The 25,601-nt window shown below is 38.5% G+C and overlaps 1 protein-coding gene across 1 annotated transcript in view; it reads right to left on the minus strand.

Moving 5' to 3' along the window:
- Window positions 1–25,601, minus strand: part of LOC122803875 (kinesin-like protein KIF28P) — a 251,684-nt gene that overhangs the window by 80,704 nt on the left and 145,379 nt on the right. Inside the window, exons 7-8 of the mRNA XM_044073555.1 lie at window positions 5,846–5,957; window positions 3,511–3,578 (exon numbers count right to left, since the gene is read on the minus strand). Coding sequence (XP_043929490.1) covers window positions 3,511–3,578; window positions 5,846–5,957 — 180 coding nt within the window. The remainder of the gene's footprint in view (window positions 1–3,510; window positions 3,579–5,845; window positions 5,958–25,601) is intronic.

Raw genomic sequence — 25,601 nt, forward strand, 5'->3', positions numbered from 1 at the left:
GGCTATTTGGCCCAGGCCTATGCTGGTCCTGCTGCAGCTGTTTTTGCAGGATCATATTATGTAGCATAGCACATACCATGACAATTTGGGTACATGTTGTTGGTGAGTACTGCAAGGCTCCACCAGATGTGTCCAGGCACCAGAACCATGACTTGAGCAGCCCAAACACATGCTCGATTACATTTCGTGTTTGTGCGTGTGCCTCATTATGGCATTCCTGTGCAGGTGTGTGTGCATTTCTGATGGATGTCATCAGCCACGACTCCAGTGCATAGCCAGCATCCCCCACTAGGTGACCATGTGGGATGTCTCCATTGGCAAATGTCTGGTACAGCTGCGTCAGATGCCAGATATGGGAATCATGACAGCTTCCAGGGCAGCCAGCATACACATTCAGTATTATGCCCTGGGCATCACACACAACCTGGCAGTTGATGGAGGGGAAGCCCTTGCGGTTGAAGTAGACCCTACCCCGCTCACCAGCTGGTGCTTTGATGCATATGTGCATGCAGTCTATTGCACCCACTACCTCAGTGTATTCCGCTATTTGCTGGAAGAGATGCATATTGCTGGCCAATACCTCATGGGAATTGGGGAAATATACATGATCACTGACATGTGCTGACATGGCATCCAGGAACTGGTGCAGTACCCTTGATGCTGATGCCTGTGATATCCCCATCATATCACCAGTTGGTCTCTGGAAGGTACCTGTTGCTAATATTCTTAGGCCAACACATACCTTGGTTTCCACTGGGATGGGTTACCCTCTGTTGGTTCTGTGTGTGAGGCGTGGCCTGCACAGCTCAACAATTTGGTGAAAGAGGTCTCTGTCCACTCTATAGCACTCCACTATCTCCAGCTCATGTAGCCCCTGGTAGGTTACCCTGGGCCTGTACACTCTTCTCCATCTCCTCACTGTGGGTTGTCCAGCAGCATTCACATTGTCACCACCCTCAGCATGTTGCATATGTCTCCGTATAACAGCAATGGCAGCCCCTAACATTTCTTTGTCTCAGTAAAGCTTTTTCAGTTTTCACTTCTATTAGCTTACTGCAGTGTTGCAGTGTCTCTTGTGAGAAACATAATGGACTGTTGTTTGTAGAGTTTTAAGTGCTGGGCTGGGCTAGTGTACTGTCTGTGTAATTGTCTGATTCTGATTGTTTTCACCTGCTACCTCTGCTAGTACTCCCTGGTAGCTTCCTACTATTTGTTGTGCTTCCTTTTTCATTTCTGTGTCTTCGGGGGGCAGCGCCGCGCACACAAGCGCAAACACGCGCACAGCAGCTCACACGCAGGCACACATGCTTACATGGACTAAAACTTGCTTATTCTTGTTAAAACGCGTGCACACCAGCGCAAACGCGCTTACAACTCTTTAAACAGCATTATACATACTTACTCCGGCTTAAACTCGTGCACTCACACTTACACGTGCGCACACGGTCTTACTCGGGTTTACAGGTACACACACGCGCGCATACCTGCTCAGCAAGAAACTTTAGTGTTATCCACTGCATACACCTTCAATTTCTTGCCTTTACATAGACTACCTGTTGACACACCTCTTTCAATGATGTGTAAATGACAGCTGACACATGCCACTCTGCTCCAATTAGCTTCACTTCTTTCATACATACCCCACTCATGATGTCACCTATCTTCTACTCTGTTACTCCCCTTATCCTACTCCTACACTCCACTGACTGTGCTCATTTGCTATGTAAACTTGCGATTCACTATCCTAACCCTCATTTACATTGGATTGCCTCCTAATGCTTGGTTACATCTCTTAGACTGAGCTTCCCCCCTTAGCAACCTCTACTCAGTGACCATGTTGTCTTCAGCTTGCCATTCACTTGCATTGTAAATTCATATTAGCATTAAAATCCACATTTGTGGATCTTAATTATTGATTTTCTGGTTTTTAGAGCACTGCAAGTTTGTGCGGCGCTGCGCTACGCTTAAACCCCGGAGATCGGGATGAAAAAAAAAAGTTATTTTATTTTTATTTTGCATCACTTAACAATGCCAATGGCTGTATTTTTGGCCATTGGCATGCTTACTCATGTGAATGCATCCTTTTTGTCACGGCTCCGTTTTGCTATTTGCAGAACCGTACTCAGTTGTCAACTGAGTACATTTCTACAAATAACACTACTCCTACTCGGACAGGTTCAGGTTTCCTGGATCGCAAATTTACCTCATTTGCATAGCTTTCGCCTGCAATTGAGGTAATTTGCATATCCAAGCTCTGTCTGTGTAGGACTAGTTTAAGGAGCTCTGTTGCACGCCCCTACCGGCTGTTCCTGGATCGCTCGGCAGACATGTTGGCTGCATGGAGTCTTATTCTACTCTTAGACTCAGTGCAAGCCTTCATGAATCCAGCCCACAGTGTATTTAAACAGACCTGAAAAGTAATACACAGTCTTTTCTGATATCTCCCTGGAAATTCCCGAGGATGCAGGGAATTTGTTTATGCATCTGTTATATGTTCATTGAATATAACACTATTATCCGAGTATCATTAACACTGCAGTCTTCCTAATTGTTTGGATACTTGGGATAGCCATTATACTGAATAACATAGCTCAATATATCATACTGTCATGTATAATTGGTAAGATGTATATATGCATGCATGCATGCAAAGTTACAGAAAATAAGAAATCTGGCCAGTACCTGGTTGTGTATACTTTAAAATGTTAGTTTTATTATCACTACCTTACTGAAACCCTTCAACATGAAAATATTCTTTATCTCAGCAATTCCTGGAATGCCAAAGTGTGATAACTATTTTGGCAACTTAAAAAGTTAAAATTCTGTAATTAAGTCCATATATTAACTTTTGAGTAAAAAATAAGCAAAGAAAATAAAACAATGCTGTTCTACCACATTGGGCCATTTGTTATTTTAAAAGCAGCTCAATGTTGGTATTGACCTGTGTGATCTCTGAAAGCATTTCTTTACAGTCTCCAGCAATCTATACCTTGAGAGACATTTCTTCAAGTACAGAATCACTAACAAAAGATGGAAGCTGTTATTATTCAGTTTCTTTTTCAAGAGCATTTTAGAATATGTCTCCTTGTTATATACATATCTCTCAAGTGTACAGATTTTCACAGAATTTCCAGATTTTTGCTTTATATTTTTGGTCTTTTTCTCATAAAATTGTAGTTTTCTAGCAAATTACTGGCAAATTATTAAAGGTTGAAGTCACAAAATAATGACATACATTTGAATTTCAGACTTTGTATTATTCAGAAAATTCATGTGAATGCAAAGCTTGTTATTCTATCAAACTTTTAAGTTTGTAAAAGCAATATTTAAAATGTGTTCCTATTTTTGGGCCTTTGTCCCCCCATTATTTATGGCTTTGTCCAGATTTCTTGCTCTAAGAGGTTGAGAAGTATGGTTATATATAATTCATTAAACACTTTTTAATTGAAAATATCCATTGTTTACAGTTGGATATGGCAAAGAAAATGTCTTTTAACTGGAATACAGTACCTTTCTGCAAGTCGTAAGGTTGATAAGGACTCTTCATAACTGATATCAGCTGGACTTAATGAAGCAACCTGAAAGAATTGTATTCAAGTTACTAATAGTATGATGTGCTCCTGGAATAAATGTATGTCAGCTACTAAAAATAAAAAATGCTCCTGAAAGAAATGTATACAAGATAACAGCAATATGAGATGTTTACATGTATCATAACCTTAATCTTATTACTCAGTGTGTTCCTATTGTTTACAAACTGCAAATTGCCTTTTTGTCATCTCTGGTATCTGCAGTTATAATTATAAATAAGAGAGAAAAAGCAAATGTTCCATTATTAAATGCATGCTAGGCATACTACAATGATTCCTTGAAGCAAGGAGTACTCTCCATGAGATTTATGAAGAAAACGTTATCACAGTACTAATGTAAGGTTGCTATGTGAAGTCTTGTGTTGTTACAAGGTTGGTAGTGTGAGTCAGAAAAGTCACACCAGCTCCATATTGTAAGTATGAGTCCCCTTTGCTGCAAAAACCAATAATGTGAAAAGGTTTTTGTATATGAAATTTCTTCCCCGTTGCCGCTGGTCATCATACAGGCAGCCATAAGAACTTTTGTGGCTAAGACCTGAACCCTACCATCTTTTGGATGAAATAAGGACCCACATCACCTTGGCAGTGAAAGTTTTCCCTTGACTGGCTACTACAGAAAATCTGTAACTAATATTGCACTATTGCCTGTCCTTTCACAAATCTGCAAAATTGAAATATCCTCTCCAGGTACAATGGACTCGAGGCAAACAGAAAATTTAATCAACTTGAAAAGATCATATGTTCTGAATTCATATTAGTGACCCCTAATTTTACTAATGGACTTACCCTATATACTGATATGTCAGAGGTAAGTTTGCGAGCAATGCTGTCTAAAGGCATTCATGATGAGGAGAATCATGTATGTTATATCAGCAGAAAATTAAACACTGCTAAAAGAAAATATTCAGCAGTAGAAAGATTCAGCAATAAAGTAGGCCTTCTATTCCTCAAAGTACTATTTATTACATAGGCATTTCAGTTTAGTCAGTGACCACAGCCCTACAAAATGGATGAGTAAACAGAAGGGTGGCAATAGCAGTTTGTGCCAATGAGTGCTCCCGCACCAACCCTTCCAATTGAAACTGACCCACAGGCATGGACTAATGAATTTTAATGACAATAAGCTGTGTTACAACCCATCATTAAGTCTGAAATGGATGGATTTCTGGAGGGGGATAGTTGTAATATTTTTAGTATAGAAAATGTGCTATGTGCCCTTAAAAAGAGTTATTGGTGTTTGAGAAATTCTTACAGCACTTAGGATGATGAATGTATACTAGAAAATGAAGTACAGATTACCTGATTAAGGTGTTTACCTTGCAGATACAAGGTACAGGGTTTGATTCTCACCTTTGGTCACTGTCTGGTTATTGGCAAGCCATGTAATGGCCTGCAGACTAATTGCCTAGTATTTACCTATGGACCTAGCACTGCAGAATGTAAGAAGGTTACATGTAAACAGGAAACCAAGAAGTGAATTCCTCATTTATAGGTTCAGAAAGGGCTGCGCAGCCAAACTGGGACATTTTCAAGATGTATACAAGGTGTGATTACTTGCAATATAAGGCTACAATCTATTCTTAGGTGAGGCTTACAGCCAAGGACTTTGTTAACACAGCCTGTTTGAAGAGAGGGTTGTACAAGGCAACCTATATAGTGGAGAAAACACCAAGGTTAAAATAAAAGTCAAGCAAGATGTCATTATTTTTTCCAAGTGGATTTACGGAATAAACATTTTTTTTATTTAAAGTATTTCTAGTACTAATGAAATAGCCAGGAGCTTTAAAAATGCAGTTCTCATTTAAAGTATGTTAACGTACACAGTTTGGAGTTTCTTCACTTAGTTTAGCTACAAGAATCCACGGTTTGCATTTAATACAGGAAAAATGTAGCATTTGGCATAGCTGATATGACTTACTCAGCTGTAAGCAAAGGTAATGATTCATTTCCATCAGTCCATTCAGATCCTGCAGGTCAATACAAATATGAATGTAGTCCTGCTTTATAAGCATTACCACACTATTCACCTATTCTGTTGGCTTTCTCTGTTTATTTATGACACCTACTTTATTTCTGTGGGTGACATATCTCTTTCTTGAAATATTTTATTGAACAGAAAGCTGCAGATTTAGCAATTTTAAGTGAAACTTCAAGAACTTTACAAGGGAGTTGTCATTGGCTATAACTTCATTTACAGCACATTGCTTCTGATCTCAAATAAATTAAGTAAATGTGACATGGAAGCATCCTCTTACCATGACTGTTTTACTATTGCCTCCCAGTGCCGTACTTAGTAGTTTGGTAAGAACTGAATTCCTATAGGGTATATGGTAGACTTTCTTTCCGGTGGATTTATCGGACAAAGCACTGTAAAACAAAAATTATAAGTAATACATTTTACTTAGTTCACTGTTTTATACCAAAGCACAAAAATAACATTTATAAGGCAGATTATTTCAGACAGCTATCATAGTTATGTTGCTGATGTCTGCACTATATTACCAAAGATTTGAACTACACTGCAGTCTTGTATTCTGTTGAAAGGTATGTCATTTAAAAGATGCTATAGTCATTCCATCCACTTAAAGAAACATGTACACACAGCAGTCCCAATAAAATATTTACTTCACCTGAGCTTATAAAGATGACATACTATAGAGGATTACGAGCAGCTCGCTGATCATAACCCACTAATTATATGTTCAAGAAATGGATGCCAAGAAATTCACCTTTTGAGCTTCACTCAAGAGGTGAATCTTTGTATCCATGTCAAGAACACATAATTAGGGGTTGTGATTAGTGAGATGATAATAATTATTTGTAGTGCATGGAGCTTTATCTGGTCTATGTACTACTACTTAAATGGGAAAAAAATTGTTAACAGTTTTCCTGTCTTTCAAAGCTGTAAAACACTTGATGAGAGCTGCCAAGAGAGGTAGTGGATCATAATCTGTTACATTTACACTTACCTCCATAATGCTCAACTGTCCACATTTTTGCGGGACATCCAGATTATTGTTTCATATTTTTTGGTCTGTTCCTCATAAAATACATGGTTTTCAGATAAACCACTTAGGCTTGAAGTTACTAAATAATGTCATGAATTTGAGTTTTAGCATTTCAATTTTTGGGATCATGCAGAGAAACACACATCCTGTTATTCGAGTAAGTCTCTTGTAAGTTTTTTTTTTTTTTTTTTTTACAGGATGTTAGGGACACATTCAGGGTATGGCTAGCAGACAGAAACAAATATTTTGCTCTGCCACTATTTGCTAGTCAGTACAGGCAAACTTTATTGCCTAATGTGGGACCCCACCTTAAAAACTTTTGCAGGTGGTGATTAACATTTGTTAAGGTTGGGTCACACGTCATTCTCGCACTTAACTGGTTTGTCTTTTTCCAAATATCAGAGAGTAATCAGCATGCTCCATGCACTATATGTATTTTCTAATTTAACAAGAAAGCATTACATGCATAGAAACCAAATTCTTTGAACAGAAGTACTTCTAGGACTGGCAATAGTCTACCAAGGCTGCCATTTGGTGTAGCTAGCATATATACAACTAGCATTTCATTCCAATATTCTACTCACTCCAGTACCCCTCAAATCCATCTGCTGACTCATACTGGGTTTATTCACTTTTTGCCATGTTGTTGCACTACTCACATCCTTTTCAGAAAAAAAAAATGTTTTCTTGAAAGATGTCTGGTGATGGTGGATTATTGCTACGATATTTTCCAATGAGCTCCACTCCTCTATAAAAAAATGTTGATAAAATTCTGTTTTCATGTTCAGTCTGAAAGAAGGTACAAATGTTGCTCTGACAGTCACCATCATCTGGAGGGGTATTTAACTGAAAAAATCAGCAAGGCAGTCAAATAAGGCAATGCTGTGCCCTGTTTAAACTAAGCACAACTGAAAGCTACTTTCTAAAGAAATGTACACTTCAGGGCAGCAAGAAGAGACTTTTGCTTGCAAATGCACTATGCAGCCATATCATACTGACCTACTGAAAGTTATCCTGAAATTTAATGAAATGTCATTAGCTCAAGACAAGTAGATCTCAGCATACTGTCATTGCATGTTTCTTGACATGATAACTGTGCTCCTCTGATTACAAAGTGCATCCGTGAGAGGTGGATTGTTAGCAAGACATTATACGGAAGCAGCTGTAGTCATTTTAGAGAACTGAGGCAGATGCTTTAATGTTAAGATGCTAGAGAATTGAGAAAGATGTCCAAACATTAGAATATTCTGCCAGTTATAAAACTAGGAGAAATGTGTCTTGATTGTTGTTATGTAACAGAGATTTCAGTATGTTATATTTTTAACATACACATATATGAAAGGAGCTGAATCCTTCTACCTAAAGCATCTCCTAGACCTATGTTTTGTATTGTTTTATTTGTATTAAGTATTATAAAGAAGTAAAATAACTGCACAATAAATACAAGATTATCAAAGTATAAACCACACTGTGCACATAAAATGTTTCCAATATAGAACATTTACTACTTCTGAGATAGGGAGTATGTCCACTGATCTGATATCCAAAATTCATCTCCCTTGACACAGCTTTACACTTTTGTACTCAGGCACCTCTCATATTTCCCCTAACTTTAGTCATGAACCATACTTGGTGGGCCATCTCCTTTAGCCAGCTTATGTCAGAACTCAAAATGCACCCTGTCCTAGATGCTCAACAATGCTTGCAGATTGTATTCTCTAAATGATATCTTACCAGCACAGTGAATTGGTCTTTCTTCCATCCCCCCCCCTTCTAACAGAAGAATATCTCTTCCTACAATGTCTTTAAGCTCATTCTGATCCGATTTCTCCAACCACCACCGCTGTCCCTAGCTCGATTTGTACATTTTATTTCCCCCACCTAACCTCTCCTACATGCCCCCAAGTCTATCACAAATTCTTGGCCCATTTAGTTATCTGCATGCCCCCCCCACATTATACTTATGCTTAATTCTCACTACAGATCTCTGGGGCTTCCAACCTTGCACTGTAACTTTCTTCATTCAGCCTGCTATAAACTGAATCTTGATTAATTATTCTATCAACCACTGTACCCCTTCCTCCACTACCCTAAACAAATGAAAGGTTGATGACACTTTAGTCAAAAGTCTTTAGACTTCAGTACAAGTGCTAATCATCTTCTATAATATCACAAGCACACCTGGACAAAACCACTTCCTATATAATATATGTATTATAATACACATTTTTTTCTCTGAAGCACCAACATACTGCCTCTCTCTTCCCATCTTCCTCTTTCATTCCCCCTGGAGCTCTCTAAGACCTAGGCAGCAGGCAAAGTTATAAATTGTAGAGTAACCCAATCAGTTTCGGCTTTCTTAGAAAGAACCAATCCCCACTTAAAGCTCTCTTTCCCACACACAGTGCTTTCTCAATCCACCCATGCTAGAGATTTAAATGGTTTCACTATCCTAACCTGCTACTATATCCTTGTATCTAACACTTATCTGGGTCCTACTTATTTTCAACCATGAGCTTTTATCAAATACCCGTCCATGCCTAATCTATTCCCTCCTGGTTCCCTGATCTTCTTCCACACCACACTAATCACTGAATGTTGTAAAAATATAAAAGTCAATCTCCCCCAGCTTGTAACATATTCTAGCCTCATCAGAGAACTTTACTGTTAGCACTAATTTTCAAGAAGCATAACTTGACCTTTACAATTTTGGGAGTCAGTGCAGAAAAATCATTCAGTTCAATTTTCCCACTTGGTTTACCATGAAAAACTCGCTACCCCAAATATCGAGTCGAGCTGTGTGAATCCCACATGTCGACAGTTAAAATGTCAAATACTGGCATTACTGACAGTCCGGTATAGCCCCCCCACTTCCGGACCCATGTTAGCACTTGTTCCTTGGTTTGGAAAAGTAGGGAGTTTCAGCATTTTTTGTTATAATTGTGCATGTCAGTATTTGGCATGCTAACTTTTGGGGAAAGTTTGTGGTGATATGTAAACTCAACCTTTGGAGTGGTGAGATTTTAACAGTAAACCGATTCATCCATAGGGATTTGAATAGGTTATTATATCTCCTCAGCTATCCAGATGGATAAGGGTATATATCAAGAGCCTCTTCCCCTCTCTTATTTACCCTAATCATAGTAACATTGGAAGCATTACTACAAAAAAAGAATACCGTGATTATAGGTATATCAGTGAATTTCAGTAAATTCATCAGAGCATAAGGTCAGTTGATTTGGGAGTAACTTGATTTTTATCACTAGCCCTGAAATACCTTTGTCAAATCTGTGGCATCACTCAACAACATCTATATTTCTGCAATAGCAAATTGGCAAATTATACATCTTGTTCCTTCAAATGAGTTCTAGACACAGTATAATTATAATCAGATATCAGTCTAGATTAGACACCTATGGATACTTGTAATACCTGCCATGTAGGACACAGGTCAGGTAAACTTTCAACATAATTTAAAGGGACTACAAAGTTATATTTCATCTTCATTCCCCATTTTCTTTTCATACAGCAGAGCTATTATTAATAAGGATGACCCTGTTCCATAATCTATTTTATTTTATAGATATGAGTGAGATGTTACCTGATAAGTACTTGATCTGTAAGTGATATAAGGAAGTTATGCATTTCATTTGGCTCTTCACAAACCCAAAAAGCATCTTTCTCATGAGGTGGCCTGGAAACACTGGATACTGGGAGATATATTAAAGCTAAAAGTACTATGGGCCCTATAAGACAAGCATTCTTATTCAATGCCATGGAAGGCGTCAGAGTCCTACACTTTTATCTTGTAACAAGTGTTCATGTACCAGTTTACTAGCAATATGTTTGTCACCCCTATAACACCAGTATCCAACTCTCGGCTCTCCAGAAATTACCTGTCAAGAACACTTTTCTGGACTGAAAAGTGTATTTAAATCTAGGATACTTATAGATTTTATAATGGCTTTAAACTACTTGGTGAAGAGAACCTTAAATATTTTCAGGAATTGAGGGCTGAATTTGCTAAAAATTGATGAGAGGCATAGCAGACCTCTTCTTCTTTTGGCTTTTTCCCGGTTAGGGGTCGCCACAGCGGATCATCTGTCTGCTCATGGTTGGCAGTGGAGTTTTACAGTGTCGAGTTGCCAGCCCAGTGCCCAAACTTCCACAGAAGACACACACACTCACACCTAGGGCCAATTTAGAGTGTCCAATCCACCTACTGCATGTCTTTGGGATGTGGGAGGAAACCGGAGCACCCGGAGGAAACCCACGCGACCACAGGGAGGACATGCAGACTTCGCACAGAAGGCACCCCAGCCGAGAATCGAACCAGAGAACCTTTTGCTGTGAGGTGGCAATGCTAACCGCTGCATCACCATGGCCGTCCTATGAGAGACATGGCAGACCAATTTAAGGAAATGGTACTGCCAGTCAGTTTTTACCCACAATTTTATCAGTCACTTTTAATTCATTCCTTGTTAAGTACCTTTTGTGTGCGGACAAAGTTAGGATTTCAGCTATTTGTTTGTACTCTTTTGCATGGGTATTTTATCATCTATGAGCACCAATCTTTCTGTCTTCTTCTCTACTGTGTTGGAGATGTGGGCAGGAGGAACATGGCTCATAACATCATATTACTTGGTGTTGCTCATCAATATAGTCTTTATGTTTTGGAGTAAATTTCGTCTTGCTGATAACCTAGAAAAAATATATTCAGATTAACAAAATAAGGTATTGTTTACCTGATCAGAATCTCATATTGTGCATCTAAAATGGGGCCACAAGATGCTGTTTTTTTTTCATAATAGGCTGGAAATGTGTTGCATGTCACTGAAAATACTGCAGTATTTATGAATAGGGGAGAATGGAATATACCACGAGAATCACAGGCAGACAGAGTGAGAAGCTTATCTGCCTGTCTTTATTCTAATATCACCTGTGTTATGATGGTAGTGCTTTGGATCTGATGCTTATATCTTTGTTATACTGCTATTTCATAAGAAAATGTATATATTTTTAATGTACTTGACGTCTGTTACTATGATGAAGTGTTGTATTAGTATTTTTATAACGCTGGATACTGTACCTAACATATCATGCTTTTCTAAGATGGGCTACAACTTATATGTTTGTTTAGCCACCAGACAGCAGTTATGTTAACAAGTGTTTTTTTTCTACTAGTTATCTTATTATTTGAAATTTATTGTCATAAGTAAAGTGAAACCAGGCAGGTCTTTTAGCAGAAACTAGAAATAGCATTTGTATGTAAAAATTGCTCTAACTGTTATTGTAGGTTGGAATTTCTGGAAGTGAATCTATTTATTCCTTGAGCAGTCAATCTGCATTTCCATTAATGTGCTTGTAATTAAGTAATGCAGTCTCTATTGATGCTCTCGTGATGCAAATATTTTCATATAATTATTTTTGTTATTACAAAATCATTAAAGAAAAAACTAATTTTGTTCTGTCAGATTTGAATCTTATATTTCCTAGCTGCTTCTTATTGCCTTTCTTTCCCCCTGTCCTTCCTTCCTTCCTTCTGAAGTGTATTATCCCTCACCCTGACCTTGGGCTGCATGGTTTGCCAATATGAAGTTCATAGCCCCTTTCCTTTATTCAGTGCAAACAGCTTAAGCCATGTGTCAACGTCTGACATCCCTACAAATTCATTTTCTTAGCAGTTCTCGTTTCCTCCTACTTCTTTATTTTGATGTAGATGACTGTGTAAGTCTTCTAAAATATATATAATATTCTAAGAATTGTTTTTTTTTTGTCTCAGTAATAGTTAAGTGCACAGTCCAGAGATACGCAATTTATATAAACTGGTTAGGAATACCACTAGTAGCTAAGCACAAATATATTATATTGTCCCATCAGTCAAAGCATTATCAGACTGGGATAACAGAAATAGATGAAGCACTGTGATTTATGATTTGCCAGGGAGGTTAGCTCCAGAGTAATTTCCTCCTACACTGTATTAACAGAGTAAAGCATTAAGACCTGAGAGTTGGGATGTAAAGGGGGTATTGTCCTCTCCGAAAACAATGTAGTTGGTAAAATTGTTAATGCAATTCATATTAAGCAAAGTTTGTGTAATGTATCCTGAATCTTGTGCAAGTCTGAATTATGAATAAAAGACAGCAGTTACATCTGGGTAGTACGCATTTACAATTACCAGTATCTTATGCCGTTTGCTTTATCTGATCTACCTCGGTGCCATATTATCCAATATCTTTTGACGCTTGCCACAGACCACATACACACTATTGTACTACAAGTTGTTTGTATGCTGACCTCTTTCAGATCATTTGCATTCTCACTTTTCTTTAGTCTACTTCTTATTTACAACTCAGGGAAGTTGACTTTGAAATATCTAGCATTAACCTTTCATTAACTAATATTTTTTACTACTGGCCCCTCATACCACCTTTACCTGCTGTTAAAGGATGACTGCCTCAGCCTTGACAACTACAGAAATGTCAGCGATGTCATCCAACAGATGAACCACATTCTCACTTTTCCTAATTATATTAGACATAAATGTGTTAATTCAGAGAAAGCTCAGAACTGTGTCCTACAACACCATACTGGCTACTATATTCTCACTAGAAAAAAAAAACACGCTCCCACTGATTAAGACATTCTAATTCCTATCAATTAACCAGTTTCTTATTTAGTTTTGCTATCTTTGTTCTACCCCTATGCCATTCATCTTTCCCATTACTTTCCTAAGCAGACACATGAAAGGTATGTCTAAAATCCAAATGCAGTTCAAATGCCTCACAGCCAGTAACCCTCTATATCACAAAAAGTGAGTCACATGATGAACAAGTACAAAAATAATTATAATTAATATTGTAATGTTTAAGTGTTTTTTCTTTTTCTTTTTTCATTTGTCACAAATAACAAGGAAGTGAAGTCAATTCTCTACCTTAATGCTTGGGACAACTGCCTGCTCATATCTCTGTTGTGTTATTTAAAATCTAAATGCAATAAAACCACAGCATTCATCTTGTCTATATCAGTTGGGACCCAAGTATAGAACTATACCAAAATGGAAATGTAAAGCCTGCTATCTATATCAAAAAGTTTGTCACTCATTGTTTCAACAAAGTGACATCTCTAAAGTGGTAGAACTGAGGCGTTGAGGTGTGACATCTCTAAAGTGGTAGAACTGAGGCGTACTACTCTGTAACTGCTGATTATTTGCTATAACTTTTCAGAGTTATTATCTGGTGTCAGTGCAGGCTCTTTGTAATTATTTTGTATTATTATAAGTCAATGTAATGGCTATTCTGCATTGTTAAATGCCCTAAAACACTATGGGAAATCAAGGAGTTATCTTATTACCAGGGTGGCCGCTCATCTGACCACTATCTCTTCTCACTCATCAGCACCATAACATTATTTTCTGCTTCTTCTCTAGTATCTGCTCAATATATCTCATTTATTTCTAATTATCTTACTCCTCCTTCCTATGCAAGAACAATAGTTAAGTACCAAAAATAAAATGAAGAATATAGTTATCACCACCATCTATTCACTTGAATTATCATCACTTTTCTCTTCAGCTTCTACTGGACAATTTTTTTTTTTAAAGAATCTGTCAATAAAGTGTAACTGTGTCTGGATTTGCCATGTTTCTGTGGAAGATTTTCTGTCAGTTACTGTACTTGATCAACCCACATTAGGCAATTAATGTGGGCTGGAAAGAGTTTTCTGAATCCTGCTCTGTCTGTCACAGAACAAACTCTGCAAAAATGAGTTAGCGATCCCTTAAACTATAGGCAAGAGTAATATTCACTTACCACGAACATTGTAGAACACCAGCTTCTCAACCACATGCTGGTGATTGTTGAGAATCCTGGACCATGTGTATTTTCTAATGTGTATACAGTGTATGTGTATGTATCTGACATTAGCATGTCCAGGAGCAACAGTAAAACTGCACTTTCTCTAACGAAAGGGGCTCTGGTGCTTCCTCTGAACCCCAACTACTTCACATGGGATGCCAGCCTGCTTTACAAGCAGAATTACAGTAATGTAATAAAGTTTTAATTGCTTTTAAATTCAAATTAAATAAGCAAATAAATGAATATTAAATACTATTAAATTAAAATATGCTACTACTGTGTGATTGCATAATTTTATAAAATTTAAACACTTCCAAGTGGTGATCCTATCAGATCGGTGAGTAGTAAATACTGTAAAACTTATTAACTTCACTGAATTTATAGTGTGGTCCAGTATATGTAACAACAGACACATGTCCTTAGGTGGTAAAATTACTTTTCAAAATACTATAAATCAAGTCACAGCTACTTAATTTATGACTTGAGTTAGTTATTGGCCATGTTTGTTTCCATGCACCACAAAGGAGTGATTTCTTTTAGGTTCATAGGTAAGTACTAGGCTATCGGCCCTAGGGCCTATATACGCCTAGCCAAAAGAGGTTCCCTCACTTTCGCCACCTAAGAAAATTATTTTCCTGTGCCCCTGTCGAGCAGAGCCACAGAAGTGATCCCTGGGGTGAATTTCCTGTTTCCCATCCAATTGCCAAGATTTTCCTCACATTCTAGTTTATTTTTGTCACCAGATGTTGGGAGAGAATTTGCAGTGCATGACAGATGCTATGAAGAGCCCTCTTAGAAAACACCTTTAATTATACTCCTCTCACAGTATTAGAAACTTTAACAGTTGGTGAAATTTAACAGAGAAAAAGTAAGGATGTTTGCCATATGTTTACATACTTACTGTCTCTATGATGGACAGCTACACTAGGGACTAAAGCCATCCTCATGGGTGTGCAGGGAATTGATCCCCTTTAAAATATATAGTTTTTTGAAATTTACTGTGTAATGTATTTGTTTGTAATCTGTTTAAATTTGAATACATGTTTTGAGTGTATTTTCACTCAAGCTGTCAGTCACAGAAGGAATTTAAGCTGGGAAACTGTAGCAATGAAACCATATTAAAGCACTCATATATAAAAATCCTTAGAATGGTGTATAGTCCATAAAATTATTTTAGACATAGCTTGTTTTATGTATTTACTTGTTATTAAGTAGGGAAAGAGACAAATACTAATTGAACTTTGTATACTTTGAGATTTCAACAAACTGTACACTATCTATGTATATAGTTAGATAAAGTAAGTTCATTAATATATTGCAAAACAATGCAGCAACTAAACAAAATATTAATCTGAGAATGTTAATCTGCCTGAAGTTCAAGAATGTTTTTTTAGGATTGTGAATATAATAGACAAGTAAACCATATCAATATGTGTAATATGTGTATATGTATGTACATGTATATATATATATATATATATATATATATATATATATATATATATATATATATATATATATATATATATTAAAAGGAATCAACTTGCTGAACAGCCTGCAGCAGTGAAGACAGGGTAAAAGAAAAACAATTAAATAATCCTCAGACATTATCCTTAAGTATATGCAGACTGCATCGATGGCTAGGTGGCTGCAGAGTTTTGCTTTAAAGTAATCCCACTTGAAAATGCCCCTAACTGGGAGACGTGCTGACAATTTGCTGGTAAAGTATTACTGACTTCTGGACTAATTTTGGAAAATAGTCTCACACCAATTTGGAAGTCCAAAGGTGATTCTAGTGACAGAGGTAGTTGCTCATTAACTTAATGATACAACCACTGTACTGGAAGTAATTTGTGAATTATCAGATAACAGAAACAGCATACCTACATTTTCTCCATGGGAGTCTGCTTAAAAGGGTCCCTTAGTCCAGCCTGAGCATCCAGTTTAAAGAAAGAAAGAAAAAATAGAAGTTATTGGCCATTCAGGTATTGGAAAATGTGGAAAGGCCAGAGTGCACAGAAATGCAGTTGTACTTTCAGTTAATGGAACCTGGCTTATGTAATTAAATGTTAGGTGGTAATGCCCACAGTGTTCTTGGGATCTCAGAAAGAGAAAAAATACAATAGACCTCATTTAATAATGTTTTTTAATAATTTTCTGTAGAAGGAATAGAATCCTACCAAAGGTATAGCATGTCGGCAACAGGATTTTAGTTCCAAAACAGCTTCTTACCTCTGATAACAAGAGTAGAGTAAGTTTAGATGAAACTTAATTTGCTGGGACAAACTAGTCACTAGTGTACCTGGAGACATGGTCATGCTCAATACTAACACCATGAGGATTTTAAGGAGACAGATGAGGTAAATTACTCAATCTTTGTGTTGGCTGAAAAAGAATTTCCAGACCTTTATTAGGATAACCAAATAACTTGTTGCCACAACATCAAAGCCATAGCTGGTTAAATTTTGTTTACAAAAACTGCTTGCTTAAGCACCAGGATCATTTTTCTCAGACTAGATCAAGGCCAACCCATCCAAATATGAGAAAGTCTACTTGAACATCTATGATTAACTTGAGTATTAACAAGGAGGAAAAATAGGTCCCAGGAGAAAGCCTTGGCTCTACAGCCAAGTGCAGTGGTCTTCAGAGTCATGGAGTATGCAGTTAGAAAGGCAAACATCCTAAATTTCCCTTAGAAAAACATCTCATAAGAGTTTCAGGTAGCCAAATCCAATATCAAAACAACATTAGCCATGTCACATTGTAGAGGAATAAAGTTCCCGGATTTTATTAGGGGCTTTGACATCTGAGACACTGCAGGGAAAGGATGAGTGTTTCTATCCTAGTGGAGGTTGGAGACAAGTACAGCAGTGTTGACCTAAGGGAGAATGAGTGGAGGCACTGACTGAGTCATAGTGGAGGTGAAACAATATGAAACTAGCCCCCACTGCTCAACTACCTACCAGCAAAGTACAGTTTTGTGTGAGGGGTAGAAGAATGTAGGGCCTGAAAGAAATGATAAGACTGTAGTATACTGGAATTAACTGGAAACAACTGAAATGAGACTGGAATGGAATGTCTTTATCTGTTAATTACTCACACTTGTGCTGAACAGGTATAAGGTTCTCCTTTATGGACAAAGTTTTCTTGTACTTTTCATAATGAATTCTGCACATGCTGTAGTTCAGTTAAGAATGATTTATTATGTACAGTGGAGGTAGATGTTAACAATATTCAAATACTGTCTCCAATAACAGTGCTGATAAGCAATAACACTGCTGATAAATATATCCAAAATTACTGCACATATATTTTGAGTCCACTGAATAATATAAACTGAAACAGTCTTTTCTTCTTGAATAGTATCATTAATGCTGGATATTTGACCTGACTTTGGTACTCACACTTGAGTGTCTGTACTGCAAAGACATTCTGCATATCAGTTCAAAATTATCTTAATTGACACGTCTTACCATGTCTGAAGTATTTCCTAATAGTACCAAAACCCTGCAATGCTTTACATGCCTCTTTAGCCTTGGTTTTCAAGCCTCGTCTTGCTTGTGCCTCACAGTGCCTGTCTATTCTTTATCTAGCATTCCATTGCAAGTATACATGTCTTTCCCTTGAGAAAGGAACATTCTGTAGCTTTCCCTTGAGAACTATTATTTCTGCACATCTCATGCTTAGCCAGCAAAATTATCTTTTTCCTACTGCTGAACTGTCTTTCCCTGAAACTCTATGCATAAATGAAAACATACATCTGACTATATTTTCAGGCCAATTCTAACAAGGCCTAAGCATAAATACCACTGACAGCAGTATGACACTGCACCAGGATACACTGATGATCTCACCAGACATAAACATAAGTCAGAGTAAGTCAGGAGGGGTGTTAGGTGAGCCCAATAGACCTAGTGATTGAGGAGAATCACTGGTGGAAGCCAATGGTCAGCTGCAGGAGAAAATAATTCAGCAAAAGCATTAATTCACTAATATTACTGCAACCCCTTTGAATTGCCTTTTGAAGAGGATCTTCCAGAAGTATAATTTTGGCAGTATTTGAGCTGTTCCCCTCACTACTATCTTTTGCAAAAATCCCACTCCTATTTGGTTTGTGTCCACAGTCCAGGCTCTTACCTGGAATTATGAAACAGTCATACAGACTTTCTCAGAACCATATTAGTTAGATATACATTTCCAACATCCTATTCTGCACCCCTTCATCCACAGAGACTGAGTGCATCAGTCCATCCTCACCCCTTGCTACAGCACCAAAGGGGTCACCACGCACATTATAAGACAGTAAGGAACACCCATCATCACATGAAGTGCCTACTACTAGACAGTTTATTCCATTTAAAGGAGTATTTCTAACTTTAACTATCAGCCATTATTTTTCAAAGAAAGAAATAACTGCAGTTTATATAGTAAAGCTTCAAATATCATGGTTGCACACCTAAGTGTAGTCCTAGGTGTGCATCATGTTCTGCAAATTATGCAAAAAAATAACACATCAACCTATATTTTACTATATAATATTCAGTGTAACCATTAAACTGCTTACAATGCCTCCCACAAAACTATAACTCCTATTATCACCCCAGCATTTACCATATCCTCAGGAGGGAAAATATAGTCAATACAGCACTCTGCTTTGCCAGAGATGGTCTTCACCTGTTGCCTCTTGGCTTTCAGTTGCTGGCAAAGGTGCATGCCTCCGCCATAGTGCCTTTTTTAGGCAATGTCATAACAACAAAATTTCCAGCATAAAAAATCCACTAGAGACAAACTGAAGGTTATGCTGCTTAATGCTAGGAGTCTAAATCCGAAACTGCACTCACTGGAAATACTCCTTACCTTGGAAGATGCTGATGTCTTTGCATTCACAGAGACATGGTTCTAGGTTGCAGAGAGCACCCTGGCCATGCAAGGCTACAATGCCTTCCACACGTTCAGACCTCAAAATGAGCATGAAAGAACCAAAGGCAAAGGTGTATCTCTCTCTTCATTAAAGACAAATACACCTCAACTCCCTAGAACCACTCCAAGTCCAACTAACTGTAGGTAAAACCCCCTTCCATATCATAGTTAGCTATAGGCCCCCCACCATGAACTACAAGAACTACTCTGGCTACCTGGACCTACTTCAGTCACTCACTGTACAGCTAAACTCCTTGGTCATGGGTGATTTCAACTATCCTTTTACTGACTGGGAATCATACATGAGCCCAAACATGCTCACTCTAAGGTTTCTGGACTTTATTGACACAAATGCTTCGGAATACATAGTCTGTAATCCCACATGGGGCTTAAATGTCCTAAACTTAGAACTCATCAACATAGGAGGTCTCTGCACTACCCCCTGTGTTTTGCCCTCCCTGGTAAGGTCTGATCATAAATCAGTCTTGTTCAAAGTAATGGTCATACCTGACCACCTCTCAAAAGCAAAAATGATGAAAAATCTATCCAAAGTAAACTATAGCCTCCTAAACAATGACATTAATAGTTTCAAACCCCCTGCTACCACTATCAACAAGGACTCCTGTACAAAAGTATAAACAGATGCCCTGTATAAACACCTATACAAATGTATAGTCTCGGACGTACCTGAACGGATAAAATCAAGGTTCTCCCAAAAAAAAAAAAAAAATACAAGACACCCTGGTGGATATCAAGCATAAATAGGTTATACAACAAGAAAAAGAAACTAATGTCTAAGAACAAGAGGGAACTGACTCAGCAGAGGAAGGACTCCCTCCACACCTTGAACAAGCAAATTAGATATCTTGTAAAGTCCTCTAAAGCCAATTACAAAGCTAAACTAGCATCTCTAGCTAAGAACAATCAATCTAAAAGGGAAGGCCCAGCTTTGTGCTGAACTTGTATTGGATGGTACCACTCATACTGACCCTGAGGACATTGCCAACCTGCTAGCAGACAGATTTGGTACAAATTTCACCCCCTGTCCACACCAGACATACCCTAGATCATACCTGCCACCAGTCCTCTACCTAGTATCTCCATAACTGCACTCTCCATGGCCAAAAACACAGCCTCTATGGGACCAGATAACATCCCAGGCTGCCTACTAAATGGTCTAAAACAGGACCTAGTGGAACCACTTTGCACTCTCTTCAACCACAGTCTAAGTATTGGCTTTGCCCCAGCAGAGTGAAAAACCGCAACAGTAATTCCCTCGCACAAAGGGGGTCCATCAACCGACCCTGGGAGCTTTAGACCCATAAGCCTAAACAACCTTATCTACAAGGCCATGGACAAAAATCATCATGGACCTTTTCAACAAAGACATAGGTGACCTTCAGACTCTTGACCCAACCCAGTTTGGCTTCGTTAAGGCTAGATCATGCTTATTAAACCTGGTGGACATCTTTGAGAATGTCACCAAAGCCCTGGATGAAGGCAAAACAGTATATACAGCCTATCTTGACTTAGTCAAGGCTTTTGATGCAATCCCTGACTCATGCATCATTGAGAAACTCACACAGCTGGGAATTAACCCTTATGTCACTAGATGGGTAGCCAAAACTGGCTCACCGACAGAGCTCATACAGTCAAAGTTGGGGATTCCACCACTTCTAACACATCAGTTACCAGTGGTGTACTACAAATATCTGTGCTGGGCCACCTACTATTTGGAATCTATTTCTCAGAAGTCCAGGCAAAAATGGATGGCCTATGGCTTACCAAGTTCACTGATGACTGCAAACTGGGTACAATCATTGAGTCTCCCAATGATGTTGACATACTACAAAACAGACTTACATAGACAAATGATTGGTGCCAAAGCCACAGACTTAAACTAAACACAAAAAATGCATTACCATCCCTTTCAGCAAAGGGGAAGTTCCTGCAAATTACAATATTAACAGTACCCCCCTTAGCTCAAACCCTATGGTGAGAGATTTGGGAACATAGGTTGATAGCAACCTTAAGTTAAATCACCATATGGCCACAGTGGTCAGGAAGGCCTTCTATGTTATACATCTCATAAGTAACAGCATTGCATTCAGAGCTAAGAATGTTATAACTCCTCTGTACTCATCCCTCATCAGACCACTAATAGAATACAATGCCCCCTTCTGTATGTACCTCACCAGTCACCTGCAGCAGCTGGAGAATCCTCACAGGTTTCTCACCAGAAAATTCAGGGCCTTCAACACATGACCTACATGGACAGATTGAAGGCCCTGTCACTGTACTCTGTATTTTATAGGCTGCTGAGAGGTGAATTATGCCTGGTTTACAGAGCAGTCTCAGACCCTGCCCTAATGGAAATGCTGCACATCCGCAAGTCAAATGGGACAAGATTTACTCACTCTAGGGATCTTAATATAGCCTGCAACATTAACAGGATATGCTTGAGAGACAGATATGTCTCCCAGAGATTACCACTCCTCTGGAACAAGCTCCGAATTCATGACCGATGACCCTATTTAAGCATAACTTAGACAACTGGATGGGAGACTGTAAATTTACCCAGGGGTGTCACCTATGTCCCTCTTGGATAAGGGCAATTGATGCTTATCATGGATTCGTGCTGCAAATATAGACCATACAACTTGATCAATACAGGAACAAGGGTATAACATGGCTAGGCTTATAAAGGCCTTAGGGTCAATAGCCTAGTAACCCCCTATGAACCTATGAACATATGAGAATCTACCCAAGGTCCTAAACTTAGACTGCAATAATCTTAAAAAGATCTGTACGCCCCTCACTCCTCAGAAATCCCATGTCCTCATTTTCTTCAAACCATGCCACAACGTAAACTGTTACTCCCAACCTGCATCTATTCATGTCATAGTTTATGGTTTAACAATAAATAATGTGAATAACCAATAATATACCATATCACCAGTCCTCCTGAGCTGAGCTGTTACCACAGAAAGATTTGTCATCACATTTACTGACTGCTGATTAATTTTCTTTCTTGCTTCTGTTAACTGACCTTACATGAGCCTCTCATTGCCTCATCCCAAGCATTCTTCATGTGCTGCACATTTCCCCTTGCATTTATACACTGTTGGTCTTTGGAGAGTCTGTGTGTTATTTCAACCTCTTACCTTTCCCTTTCAGCACATAGTACCACCTTCCAATTTCTGAGAAAAGACATTCCCAATATTTCATTCATTCTTTAATGCTCTTCTCCCATAAGTCCCTAATGAAACAGCAATCACAGAACATGTGAAGCATACCCATCTCTAGCACTCTGCAATGGTAACACCTTCTATCGTCTCTGCTCCAACAGTACTTCACCTGTATTGTGTATGAAGCCACTTATGATACATATACCCATATGTTGGTTCCATACCTGTGGAAGGACATTCAGCTCCATAGATCAGTATCACACTTCTCTCTATGTTTCATCATTTCACTCTATACCATATAACTCTTTCATTAGCCACAAAGCTTACCTTTGTCCTTTTAAAAATTCTTATACAGCAGTTTTTTTTATATTTCACCCTACATTGTCCCTTTTTCAAGCATTCTCCATTCTAAGAGGGTATTCACCCCTGTTCCCATTCCTAATTTTGCTGCACATCCTAATACATTCCTCATTAAGACTCTACTAATTTTCTATATCTTAGCCATTCCCTTCCTCCCAAATTATATTGTTTCCTCAAAATGTCCCACTCTTTTACTTGGATTTCCTTGTCTGACATCTCCTCTGTTATACCTTTTACTCTACATATTCCCTTTTCTTCCCATTTCCCTAAATAACTTGGTTTGCCTCCAGCTTAGAACCTGGGGCTTCCCCAAATGTTACCAGTTCAGGGATCTCTAATTTGAAAGTCCACCACTTTTTCAAATACTTCTCAAAGTCTGTCTGTTACAAAACTCAAAATTCATCCTGTTTCTCCATCTCTGAAACTTGCACATACACTTCCTCATCCTCTTGCCTGTCATTCTGTAGTTTTGATAGTGACCATCTCACCTTTTTATCTGTCTTTCCATGGATTCTTTCATCTGTAAGCCATCAGAATGATTCTGTTTCCCTTTGGTCTCATTCTACACAAAGCTCTCACATTTTCTGGATCTTATTTATTGAAGGGATTGTTGTCCCCACTGAAATATGCCTGAGCACATAAAGTACCTTATACAATACCAGAACCACAGTTTTGTAATCTGGTGCCCTGTCCAGTTCCCCAAACTGGATTCCTTCTTCAACTCAAAGTTTTTTTTTTTTTTTTTGGGGCTCTTCTCAAAGTTGAATAATAAAAAAGTTCTTCTGCACTTCTGTAATCTGTGTTATTCCAGCCTCTTACCTTCCCCTTCACAACATAGTACCACCTTCCATTTTCTGAGTAAAGCCATTCACAATATTTCATAGCATTCCTTAATGTTCTTCAGCATTTGTATTTGAAGCTGCACCATTCTTGCTGTAGCTCCTGCATCATCACTACCTGTCAAATGCATCCCATAATAGCTTGTACCCACAACAACCACTCCCTTTTACCATAGTTATGGCTCTGGGCAATACTACCATATACACAGTGTTAATCCTGACTAATTATGTATGTCTTATCTCTTCTGCCTAACTTGTCATCTGTCCCACTTTATGCAGCATGGTCCTTTTTTGAGCAGTTAAGTCTAATAACAAAAATACATAGAAGATGCCAGATGTCCTGAGATTTTAAAGCAAAAATTATTTCCTAAATCCTGTAAAAGTAGAGTAAAATAATTTTGCACCTAAAACACTTTAATATGATAAGAAACAATAAAAACCAATCAAATTCTATAAAAAGTGAACTTTTATTTTGGCAATAAAGTGAAGTCCACTCCTTTATGTTGATTGGGGGTATGGTTTGCTCTGCAAAATTATGTTTCCAAGAAAAAATGTCCTAATATGGGCATCTGAAAATGTGGCAATCCTATACCCTTGCACTCACAGGTTCATAGGTAGGTACTAGGCTATTGGCCCTAGGGCCTATATAAGCCTAGCCAAACGGTACCCTGGCTTTCACAAACCAAGAAAATTATTTTCCTGGACCCCTGTCGAGCAGAGCCACAGAAGTGACCCCCGGGGTGAATTTCCTATCTCTCATCCAATCATCAAGATTTTTCTTGAAGAGTGCTAATGAGGAGCTTTATTTGATATAGATAGGTAGTATGATCCAGAGTATGGGAAGTCTCTGGGACAGGAAACTCTCCATCCAGCATGTTCTGTTTATTGTGGTGACAAGGTTTAGGTCCCTAGAGCGTGTAGCTCAGGGGATTGGGATTTCTTTAGGTGGAGCATGCCCAACAGCTCTGGGTTTGACATAGCTATGTATTTTAGGCAGAGATCCCCTCTGAGTAGGCGATATGCGATGGAGTAAAGCTGGAGTTTTTTTGAGACGATCTGCGTAGGGCATCTATTTGAGGCCGGTAATCCTCTTTGTGAGGTCTTTCTGCAGCCTTTCCAGTTGTTGTAGATGTCTTGTGAGGTACATACCAAAAGAGGCATTGTACTCTATATTGGATCCAATGAGTGATGAGTAGAGGGGGACAATTACCTCTTTTTTCCTGGATGAGAAACCTTTTGTGATGAGGTGTGCAATGCAGAAGGATTTCCTGACTACTGTGGCGATGTGATTATCAAAGGAGAGACTACTGTCCACTTGTGTCCCAAGGTCTCTTATCACGCTTTCAGTGTTAAGTAGACTACTACTTATGGGTACAGAGTTTTTACCAAAAGGGAAGACAATACACTTTTTGGCACTGAGCTTGAGGTCATGGCTTTGACACCAGGCATCTGTCTCAGTGAGGCCCTTTTGTAGGATGTCCACATCATTAGGAGTTTTGATTATGACTCCTAGTTTGCAGTCATCTGGAAACTTTGTTAGCCAAAGACCTTCTGTGTTAGCCTGTGCTTCAGAGAAATAGATACCAAATAGGAGAAGACCCAGGACTGAACCCTGTGGTACTCCACTTGTCACTGGTCTGAAGTTGGATTTAGAGTCTGCTACTTTCACAGTGTGGGTTCTGTCAGTGAGCCAGTTGGCAACCCATCTTGTGCCATAGGGATTTATACCTAGTTTAGTGAGTTTATCTATAATTCCAGAGTGTTGGGGATGGTGTTAAAAGCCTTGGCGAGATCTAGATAGGCTGTGTGAACCACCTTAACCTCATCTACAGCTTTGGTG

This window comes from Protopterus annectens, chromosome 6.part0, assembly GCF_019279795.1.
Source record: "Protopterus annectens isolate FY-2018-M chromosome 6.part0, PAN1.0, whole genome shotgun sequence".
Taxonomy (NCBI): domain Eukaryota; kingdom Metazoa; phylum Chordata; order Ceratodontiformes; family Protopteridae; genus Protopterus; species Protopterus annectens.